Consider the following 12065-nt stretch of genomic DNA (forward strand, 5'->3'; position numbering starts at 1 on the left):
TATTGGACCTCTACGATGATCAGCCGATCATCATCCCCGACGTACGCCACAAGAAGGCGGGAAGGACCTAGATGTACAGCCTTCGCGAAGGACTTCGCTAAGGCGGCATAGATCATCGCCTTCTTCGGTTTCATCCCTAGATGTGGATTCGGACCATCAGACATCACGGAAGCCTTCGCGAAGGTCATATTGTCGTTCCCCCGGACCGGACGCAGAGGAAGCTTCGCGAAGGCATTCGCGAAGGACACCTGAATCCAGATCATCATCATCTAGAAGGACATCGAGGGACTACACAAGAGCTTCGCGAAGCTATCAACGTTCTCCTCACAAGTCTCCGAGAAGATCAACCCATAGACAAGTTGATCATCGATATCAAGAATAAGAACTACAATCGTAAATTGGTTCAGTTGAATCCATGACGAGACGTATGTTCTCTGGCCTAAATAGATCTAGAACGATCAAGAAGACACTTATCACCAGGCTTCAGAATACCTACTTCTGAAGATAAGATGATCCACTCGGCCCTACTTATGCACAACCAGCAAGTCCCAGGTCACCGAAAGGAGCTAGAGCCTCACCAGCTACAAGGGACATTAAGGAGTAGAAGCGCCACGACCCCACATCCTGTTTAACACAGAGGTCGTCATGGGCAAGCGCCATATATATATATATATATATATATATATATATATATATATATACTAATCGGGCTTTGACTCGATACCTTCACGAAGGTCGCGAAGGCTAAGTGGCTGCAAGTCTACTTCACCCAGAAAATCTAGAAGGGATACTTCGAGAGCTTCGCGAAGTCTCCGGCATTCACCGAGGAAGTTTCCTCCAAGGTCTCCATATACTAGCCACTCGTCATATATAGCTACTCGTCAGTCCATTCAACACATCGCATAAGTTGTCTATCAACTGTATGTCAGATGCCGTCTATAAGCCTACGCGAAGACAATTGCACAGGCTATTTACAACACAGAACGTCGCTGTATTATTTAGTCAACGACGTTTCATAGATCTTCACAGAAATCAACTATTCCGTATAAATTGCTAGAATATGCAATCCCGGACGACGATACGATTATCTACATGCGTGACCATTACGCATATCTGCAGACAATTCAATATCGAAATTGAACAGCAGTCTTGTTACAGCGAGTATAACTCTTAATCGTCAACGTTTCTGAGAAGAAATATGTACAACAAGTTCAGCTTTAATTCTACAATTATGACGATACATTCATGTATACAGTCTACAAGCTGACAACTTGCAAGTTTATTGTACCTTTATATAAGGAAGTCGGAATTATATTCAAAACTGAAGTTACTTTCACGACAGCCAGGAAAATAACCTACCCAGCATTAATATTACAAAGCGAGGTATTTCGCGCCAAAGGTTTCGCGCGTTTACCACTAACCCTCGAAACACGTGGTCACTCGGGTAACTTCGGGAAGCTACGGTGAAGACCGACGTTTATGCTAATATCAACGACGGCAAGATTTTATACAAGGTTTTTCCTACTACACCGGTGACATCACAGCGCGGGTATTATACAGAATCAAAATGCCTTCTTCTGATTGGACCGCGATGGACAACGCCCTACGTAGAGGTCGATCTTAGTTCACAGTGCAAGACTTACGTCACAAGTGACAACTATATATCAGTGAACGAGCAAGCCTCCTTACAGTCCAGTTAACCTGAACCTTCATGATTAGGCTGCTTTCTTCAGGTTAGAAACCTCCCCTGTCAAGTTAAGACGAGGGCACGGCAGTCAGGCGATTTTTCATAAAGTTCACGAGGACAGACACACCTGGTTGTGAACCTACATCGTCAAGGACTTCGCAGCGAATTACCTAGACGACGGGATACAAGTGGATCTAAATCCACAGCGTCTCAGACTACAGCTGAATTTCATCATCAAGCTACTAACACAACTAGATGGTTAGTAACCTACTTAAGCTTTCTGATTGGAGAATTAAAACGGAAGTTTCACACTCCAACTTGGGGATCTGAATATAGTGCTCCAACACCTCACAAGTGAGGTTTATGAACACGCCTGGATGACATACTTGGGCTCCATGATACGATGATTCTATCACGATGGCCAGCAAGAGCACTGTAAATTTATCTCCACCGAACCAAACAGGAAGGGAAAATGCAACAGATTATTTCCTCTATCATCAACTTAGGCAGAATGAAGTCTCAATGTACTATATCTCCGTTTGGATCAGAACTGTCATACTATGTGCATACAAGACGGATGGACCTAATCCGACCCTCCATGAGCTTTTAATACTCATGATATTAGAGCTGCTTAACTTCTACAATTGATCTACACTAATGTTATTTGGAATAATGGAGGGTTTATTTCTGGAGATCCGATATGGTGGTTGCCAACCATTATCTGAGAGATATCACCACTGAGGACGTCTCAGGTATCCACCAATTCGATCCCATGGTCCTCGCACAACAATTGACAGTTCCTCGGAGAAGATAAGTCAATTTTACAGTTTTCTACTTATCTTATAACAGTACTAAATAGCTACATGCTATATATAATTTGCTTAAGTTCCTTTTATCATCACAGTACTATGATTATTACATCATACAATATATAAGTTAACAACTCTACAGAGTTTGTTATTATATATTTACCTTAAGTTAATCATATCTTAAGAGTAGTACTATGGTAACATGATAAATGCATTAGCTAACAAACTTTACAGAGTTTTTGGCTATTATATACGTAGCTTAAGTTAATTATACCTTAAGCATAGTACTATACTCATATTATAAAAATATATATTCGCTAACAAACTCTACGGAGTTTTGCTATTATATAGGTAGCTTAAGCTTATGCATATCTTAAGCTTAGTACTATGTTTATACCATATAAGTATATTAGCTAACAAACTCTAAAGAGTTTTTGCTATTGGGTTTAAGTGTCATCATATTCTAAGCAATATGGCTATTTTATAACATGTATTAGCTAACAAACTCTACAGAGTTTTTGCTATTATATATGTAACTTAAGCTTATTCATATCTTAAGCTCAGTACTATGTTTATATTATATAGGTATATTAGCTATCAAAACTCTCTAAAGAGAGGTTTTGCTATTATATATTTGGCTTAAGTTTTCATCATATTTTAAGCTTTATGGTTACATTATAACATGTATTAGCTAACAAACTCTACGGAGTTTTTTTCTATTATATATGTAGCTTAAGTTTTCCTTCATAAGCTCAATACTAGGTTTATATCATATAAGTATTTTAGCTAACAAACTCTAAAGGGTTTTGTTTTGCTATTATACAATTAGCTTAAGTTTCATCATATCTTAAGCAGTATGTTTACATTATAAAATGTATTAGCTAACAAAACTCGACGGAGTTTTGCTATTATATATATATAGCTTAAGTTTAATCATATCTTAAGCTCAGTACTATGTTTATAACATAAAAGTATATTAGTTAATAAACTCTAAGGAGTTTTTTTTTTTTTTGCTATATACATTTAGCTTAAGTCTAATCTTATCTTAAGCTTAGTACTAGGGTTACATTATAAATCTATTAGCTAATAAACTCTACAGAGTTTTTGACTATTGTACATGTAGCTTAAGATAATTATATCTTAAGCACAGTACTATACTCATATTGTAAAATATATTAGCTAACAAACTCTACAGAGTTTTGCTATTATATATGTAGCTTAAGTTAATTTTATCTTAAGCACAGTACTATACTCATATTGTAAAAATATATTAGTTAACAAACTCTACAGAGTTTTGCTATTATATATGTAGCTTAAGTTAATTATATCTTAAGCATAGTACTATACTCATATTGTAAAAATATATTAGCTAACAATCTCTACAGAGTTTTGCTATTATATATGTAGCTTAAGTTAATTATATCTTAAGCACAGTACTATACTCATATTGTAAAAATATATTAGCTAACAAACTCTACAGAGTTTTGCTATTATATATGTAGCTAAAGCTTATTCATATCTTAAGCTCAGCATTATATCTATGTCATATAAGTATATTAACTAACAAACTCTATAGAGTTTGCTATTTTAATTAGCTTAAGTTTAATCATATCTTAAGCTTAGTACTATGTTTATATCTTAAAGTATTTTAGCTAACAAACTCTAAGGAGTTTATACTAGCATTTTAACAAGCTTAAGTCTATTAGTCTTAAGCATTGTATTAATGTTATATATACTTTATCATAATAAGTACATTGTAATAACCTTTATATGGCAGCTGATAAGTTAGCAGCAGGAATTCATCAGTTCAGTGCCTTTATGAAGTTCCCATAGGGTTATTACAATCATCACAGTTCAAATCACTAATTATTAAAAATTCAAAGTATATATATTCCCACCTCCTTTCCGTCGGATTCTACAAGCAAAAGAGCATGAGTCAGGATAAGGAAAAATATGTAATTTTTAGAGTAAAATTGATATTTTATACTTATCCTGACTCATGAGGTCAGCCCTCCCATCCTCCCCACATAACACTTTGGATTTCCCTGTAAATTCAAATGTTGGGCTCAGTATATGAGGAGAGAGTGAGGCACATGGGTAGAGGTGGCGCCCTCGTTCCCGCGCTTGTGGAAGGGAGATAACTCGTGGTGAGTGCTAATTATTTATTTTACATTGAAGGGAACTTCAATTAGGGAGATACAAGTGTTTCCACTATGTTCGCAAGAGGAAGGAGACAGGCAAAAGAGCATGAGTCAGGATAAGTATAAAATATCAATTTTACTCTAAAAATTACATATTGCGATATATTGTGATGCGATATGTATTGCAATATATCGCAAGAGTGAGTGAGTGAGTGAGTGAGTTTGGTTTTACACCGCACTCAGCAATATTCCAGCTATATGGCGGCGGTCTGTAAATAATCGAGTCTGGACCAGACAATCCAGTGATCAACAGCATGAGCATCGATCTGCGCAATTGGGAACCGATGACATGTGTCAACCAAGTCAGCGAGCATGACCACCCTATCCCATTAGTCGCCTTTTACGACAATCATAGTCACCTTTTAGGACAAGAATGGGTTGCTGAAGACCTATTCAACCCCGGATCTTCATGGGTCATATATCGCAAGAAGTATTTTAAGCAAAAAAACTACTTATAATTGAGTTAAAGCTTGATTTATAGAGCAAAAACACAACAAAATAACTATGCTTGATTAAGCTTTAACTACAACCTTTAGGGACCGTTCATAATTTATAGCTGGGGGGTGATGATGATTTTAAGGGGGGTCACCCATTTTGTCCTGGGGAGCTAGGGTGGGGTCAGCAATTTTGTACATAAAAATATGTTTAAAGTTATGCTTAGAAATTATGGGAAGGGAAGGGGGGTAATTGATTTTGTACATAACATGCAGGAGGGTCACTTATTTTATACAGAAATTTTAGGGAGGTCATTCACATTGTACATGCTTCTCCATAAAAATCATCATCACCTCCCCTAGTCATAAATTATGAACGGTCCCTTAATCATGACAAAATAGAAATGTAAATAATATTTGGCACAAATGAAACAAGGAAATATCCGAAGATTTCCGAGTGTTACGAAGTTTTTCAAATGCAAGTCAAAATACTGGTTTTTTATCAGCGTATCGCAATACATATCATTTTCATGTCTGAACCGGTAAATACTTGTAAACCGGTTATATTGTGCAGCCCTAGTAACAACAAACAAAATAAGTTAAATATAGCTTAAGTAATTATTACTGCGGCTTAAAGCAACACATAAAACATGCAGAATATACTTCTTTGACAGGCATTTTAGATGTTGAGTTGATGAAGAATAATGACAATTATTATGGATATACAACATCTTTTGTTCTGTGGAGGTGACGTTTCGACATAGGTTCTAATGTCGTCAAGCAAGTCTCAACGACATTAGAACCTATGTCGAAACATCACACTTGCTTGACAACGACATTAGAACCTATGTCGAAACGTCGCCTCCACAGAATAAAAGAAGTTGTATATCCATAATAATTGTCATTATTCTTCATGCAGAATATAGTTTAAATTATGATTACTGTTATTGAAAGAAAATCCACTTGTTAGCTAACTTTGTCTATCCCTGAAGATGTGCGATGAAGAGATCATTTTTTTATGTTATGTCAGAGACAGACTGGGTAACCTCAAGTGTTGGTTGACATGGGTAATATAGGTGAAGCCAGTCCTGCAGAGATATTGCTATGTCAAACAATACTCATTCACTGATGGCCATGATTTGTGTCCCTGTAGATCTTGGCTAGAATGTGTCCACAGCACTCTATTGCTTCATGTTAGAGGCGGTTAAATTGGGAACCTGTAAATGGTCCTCAGTGGCTATACTTCTCATAATGGTGATTTCATGTATATTGTCGTCAGGCTTAGTTACTTGTTTCATGGCTCAGGGGTGGAAATAACCCATTGCCCGAGTCCAGTGTTTTTTTCTGTCGGGCAAGCAAATTTGTATATCACACTGTACCATAGTCTAGTTGACTTTCCAATATTATTTATGTTGTTTATTTAAAAAATCAGCAAGAAAACGGTCGGTATAGTGGGAAAATTATCAGGGCAAGTGACTTTACATGTGCCACTGTACCGGAGTACATTATCAATTTTAAAGTTATTTCCACCCCTGTGGCTTATCATGAAACGAATGAAAAAGAGCTCAGACTTTGGCCACATGTAAAAAATGTCATCTATATTAGTGTGGTGATATAGATACTATACTTATAATACATTTTGATTAAATATCTCATCCTATTATTGCATCATTGTGGTAAAAAATGATTTACATTTTCATCTAGGTTTGGCAGGGTTTATTAGAAACATTGATAAGCAAGATAAGACCGTTGATAACAGGCAGCTAAGTGTCATATTGATTTATATAATGTGGTCGAATATAAAACCCAGTAAAACGTGTTATACAAACAAGCTTTTATCAAGCTACAGCATTATTATGATGATGATGAGTGTGTAAATATTATGTTTATCCACATGTTGGTGTATTTTGCAATAAGGTTGTCAGGCAAGTCATGAGATGAGTCACCAGATGAGCTTATCGTGCTGGTTGAGGTTCAGAGATAGCTGTGGATCTAAGGTGTAGGGGGGATTGCAAGGGGTTCACCCCCCACATCTTTATTTCGAGACACCTGTCTTCACTACAGGAATATGTCAACCATACTTTGATTTTGTGTACTTGGTTGCATGAAAATGTCAGTCTGACCAGACATAACAGATGTTGTTTATGACCTCACAGTTTATAATGATATTTATCAAATTCCTAATTATTGCCCAACAAATGATTACAAACATCATGAAAGTTACATGGTTGATATTGATATGTTCATACCGTATGTTGGCAACACTTCTATGTTTGTAATGAAAACTTTACATATGGTTTGAATTGTTTTTGACTGTAACTAACAGAACTCAAAAACTGTACTTTTACTCAAATAACTACAAAGACAATTTTGTATATTCATGTTGAATGTGATGACCTTACCTGTATGTCTTTGTCTACTACATTGATCAGATGGAGGGAACTATTTTGTCTGACAACTGACATCAAAGGACTGAAATGTAAAATACTGAAAATGTGGTTGAAATGAATATGAATGGAGTTCCTGTCAGCCTGTATACCATGCATTAGAGTTATAAAATGTTGAAAGATCTTGATGCAGTATGTATTATGAGCCTGGGATCTTTTAGTATTTACATAATGAAGAAGTTAATAGAACCACGTGTCTATTTGTGTGTGTACCTGCGTGCGTGCGTGCGTGTGTGCGTGTGCGCGTGCGTGCTGCAGTATGATACCCCTGTTAGGTTAAAGGTTTCCTCAAGGATATTTACCACCTTGGTTCTCATCATCACCTATTGTAATTCTGCCTCAGTATTACAGTGACATGAAATCCGTCGCTAATCTTATTGCCATGAAAGTATCAGTGTGTATGTTTCAACATGGTTGCTTCAGATGAGTCACTACTTGGATGTGGTGGAAGTTCAGATTGCCAAACAGATCTCAATCAAGTCAGAAGCATTTTTCCATGCAATGACATCACATGACGAACTCCAGGATCAGTTGCTACACACCTGTCAGGCCATCAAGCAACTCAGGTGAGTCTCATTGTTATGGTCTCAAGCAACTCAGGTGAGTCTCATTGTTATGGCCTCAAGCAACTCAGGTGAGTCTCATTGTTATGGTCTCAAGCAACTCAGGTGAGTCTCATTGTTATGGTCTCAAGCAACTCAGGTGAGTCTCATTGTTATGTCCTCAAGCAACTCAGGTGAGTCTCATTGTTATGTCCTCAAGCAACTCAGGTGAGTCTCATTGTTATGTCCTCAAGCAACTCTAGTGAGTCTCATTGTTATGTCCTCAAGCAACTCAGGTGAGTCTCATTGTTATGTCCTCAAGCAACTCAGGTGAGTCTCATTGTTATGTCCTCAAGCAACTCAGGTGAGTCTCATTGTTATGTCCTCAAGCAACTCTGGTGAGTCTCATTGTTATGTCCTCAAGCAACTCAGGTGAGTCTCATTGTTATGTCCTCAAGCAACTCAGGTGAGTCTCATTGTTATGGCCTCAAGCAACTCAGGTGAGTCTCATTGTTATGTCCTCAAGCAACTCAGGTGAGTCTCATTGTTATGTCCTCAAGCAACTCAGGTGAGTCTCATTGTTATGTCCTCAAGCAACTCAGGTGAGTCTCATTGTTATGTCCTCAAGCAACTCAGGTGAGTCTCATTGTTATGTCCTCAAGCAACTCAGGTGAGTCTCATTGTTATGTCCTCAAGCAACTCAGGTGAGTCTCATTGTTATGTCCTCAAGCAACTCAGGTGAGTCTCATTGTTATGTCCTCAAGCAACTCAGGTGAGTCTCAGGTGAGGAGTCTCATTGTTATGTCCTCAAGCAACTCAGGTGAGTCTCATTGTTATGTCCTCAAGCAACTCAGGTGAGTCTCATTGTTATGTCCTCAAGCAACTCAGGTGAGTCTCATTGTTATGTCCTCAAGCAACTCAGGTGAGTCTCATTGTTATGTCCTCAAGCAACTCAGGTGAGTCTCATTGTTATGTCCTCAAGCAACTCAGGTGAGTCTCATTGTTATGTCCTCAAAGCAACTCAGATTGTTATGTCCTCAAGCAACTCAGGTGAGTCTCATTGTTATGTCCTCAAGCAACTCAGGTGAGTCTCATTGTTATGGCCTCAAGCAACTCAGGTGAGTCTCATTGTTATGGCATCAAGCAACTCAGGTGAGTCTCATTGTTATGTCCTCAAGCAACTCAGGTGAGTCTTATTGTTATGTCCTCAAGCAACTCAGGTGAGTCTCATTGTTATGTCCTCAAGCACCTCAGGTGAGTCTCATTGTTATGTCCTCAAGCAACTCAGGTGAGTCTCATTGTTATGTCCTCAAGCAACTCAGGTGAGTCTCATTGTTATGTCCTCAAGCAACTCAGGTGAGTCTCATTGCTATGTCCTCAATCAACTCAATTGTGTCTCATTGTTATGTCCTCAAGCAACTCAGGTGAGTCTCATTGTTTGGCCATCAAGCAACTCAGGTGGGTCTCATTGTTATTTCCTCAAGCACCTTAGGTGAGTCTCATTGTTCAGCCATCAAGCAACTCTGGTGGGTCTCATTGTTATTTCCTCAAGCACCTTAGGTGAGTCACAACTTCAGGACATGTGGCAACTCAGCTGTCACATTGTCAGGCCATCTATCAACCCAGGTGAGTCACATTGTCAGGCCATCAAGCAATGCTGATGGGTCACATTGTCAGACTATCAAGGAACTAAGCAACTGATGAGAGTCAGACTGTCAGGCTGTCAAGCAACTCAAGTTAGTCCCATTGTCAGACCATTAAGCAACTCAGGGGAGTAACATTGTCAGGTTAAAAGGTAACTCACATAGGCCATTAATCAACTCGTGTGAGTCACATTGTCCGTCAATCAAGCAACTCAGGTAAGTCATGTTGTCAGATCCTAAGTCAAGCAGTGTGAGTGTGCGCTTGAGTTTCAGTGACACACACTGTTGCTGTCAGCTGCTGCTCTATATGAAAGTACAAGGTTGTAATTTAACTTGGTGTAATGTTAATCAATATCTTCTTGTAGAATTAACACATGATGTTATTATTTTTCAGGGATAAAGTGCATTCCTTAGACGACCGTTTAGCGGTGGGATCATTAAATATCATGCACAAAACACGAACGAGAGCAAACTATGTGAACCTTCATAATAAAGTAAGTGCATGTCCAGTTGACATTAATTTAATTTGAGGTCTGCATTTTATATAACAAATGTACTTGTCTTTCCCATGACGGGCAGTGGGGTAGCCGAGTGGTTAAAGCATTCGCCCGTCATGCTGAAGACCCGGGTTCGATTCCCCACATGGGCACAATGTGTGAAGCCCATTTCTGGGCCATACTCACTCACTGTAAAGTAGGCAGTTGTGACTAGTGGCAGTGATAGTGAAGAGAGCCCAGAGCTATTGCTGTAAGGAGCTTCTGATTTAACTTGCAATTGGGAACTCTGTTTTTTCTGCACACTCAACCCATGTCATTAACAGATGTAAATTTGTTTAGTGATTTAGTCATAAACCTTTTCTCAGTTCAACATTTGTTGACCATTATGGCATTTCCAAACTCGGGTTAAAGGGAACATTGACAACATTGACACCGTAAGGGTAACATAGATGTCACATGCTGGGAAGGAGCTTGATAATGACATGACCAGGAAGATGTACATTGCTGTGGTACTCACTTACAATGGTTTACAGTGGTGATCTGAGGAAAGTATTGATCTGAAGAAATTGTAAACAATGTGACATTTTCTTGCAGTTAAAGTTAATGTCAACTATCCATCAAACACAACCCACGATACAGCTTCTGTTGTCAACCAATGAGTTTGTTGGAGCTCTTGATCTCATCTCCACATCACAGGAAATATTGTCTCAGGAGCTGGCAGGGGTACATTCCTTTAGGTGAGTATTGTACATGGACTTGTTGTACATACCCCCCAGAGAGTGATATATACTGAGAGAAACAAATAAAGGATCACAGGAAAATTCAAGCATTCCTTTATTATTTTCCAGTTTTCATCACCACAGTGCTATTCAAAGCTGGTGATGAAAACTGTAAAATATTAAAGGAATGCTTGAATTTTCCTGTGATCCTTTATTTGTTTCTCTCAGTATATTTACAAAATGACCCCATGAAACTTCACTAGCCAGTCGGGCCAGTGACTGTGGAGATTTACTGCCCGACTAGATTTTTACTAGCCATGGGCTAGTGGGCCAGTGGCTATTTTGCACACTGGGTGAGTGTGCACAGTTAGTGTGCATTACCCCCGCACCCCCCAACTTCACACCTGGTACATTCCTATCAGTGAGTGAGTTATTGTATATCCCCCAAAGGGATTCTGAGTCAGAATTGTCCAAAGTTACAGGGCCAAGAGATTGGGGGGTCTGATGGCAGTGGACATTGCACATAAGCGTCCACATGAAATTTTGCTGAGTGCAGCATTTAAGTTTAAACAAACAAACCTTATTTATAACAGGAGGTGGCAATATGTTGATTCCAAGTGGAATGTGTCACAAAGGTTTGCATGATACAATGTTTAATCCTATTATGTGATGCAGTAAACCATGTGTACAAGCTTCTAATGAACTGAGTTGTATTGTTGTTGTTAGACACCTCGGGTCCCAGTTAGCGGAGATGGAGAAGTTGATAGATAAGATGTTGCTGGCTGACTTCCTGAAGTACGTCACATCGGAGCTGAACAGGCCTGTCACAGATCTCGAGGTCTTGACGGGAGAGGTGAGAGCCCTGTATGATGAACCTCAATGTAAACTCATTTCCTACCATCCCATCAACTAATCTTGTCCTTGTCCTTGTCATAGGTCAGGAGTTAGTGAAACAATTTTTTTCTCATTTTTAATGGAACCATAAGGATACTTTGAAATCAAAGCCCTGGTTCACAAAGGCATCTTAGCACAATGACTGTTGTAAGTGTATGTAAAGTATGGGAATATATTCACCGTGCAATGGTA

General features: G+C 38.6%; 1 protein-coding gene across 1 annotated transcript in view; it reads left to right on the forward strand.

Moving 5' to 3' along the window:
• Positions 1-12065, forward strand: part of LOC124276124 (vacuolar protein sorting-associated protein 54-like) — a 58433-nt gene that overhangs the window by 23752 nt on the left and 22616 nt on the right. Inside the window, exons 6-9 of the mRNA XM_046711790.1 lie at positions 8002-8144; positions 10158-10257; positions 10855-10997; positions 11706-11832. Of these exons, the coding sequence (XP_046567746.1) occupies positions 8002-8144; positions 10158-10257; positions 10855-10997; positions 11706-11832 (513 nt within the window). The remainder of the gene's footprint in view (positions 1-8001; positions 8145-10157; positions 10258-10854; positions 10998-11705; positions 11833-12065) is intronic.

This window comes from Haliotis rubra, unplaced genomic scaffold (genome assembly GCF_003918875.1).
Source record: "Haliotis rubra isolate DU_JTF1 unplaced genomic scaffold, ASM391887v1 Scf206, whole genome shotgun sequence".
NCBI classification, from domain to species: Eukaryota; Metazoa; Mollusca; class Gastropoda; order Lepetellida; family Haliotidae; genus Haliotis; species Haliotis rubra.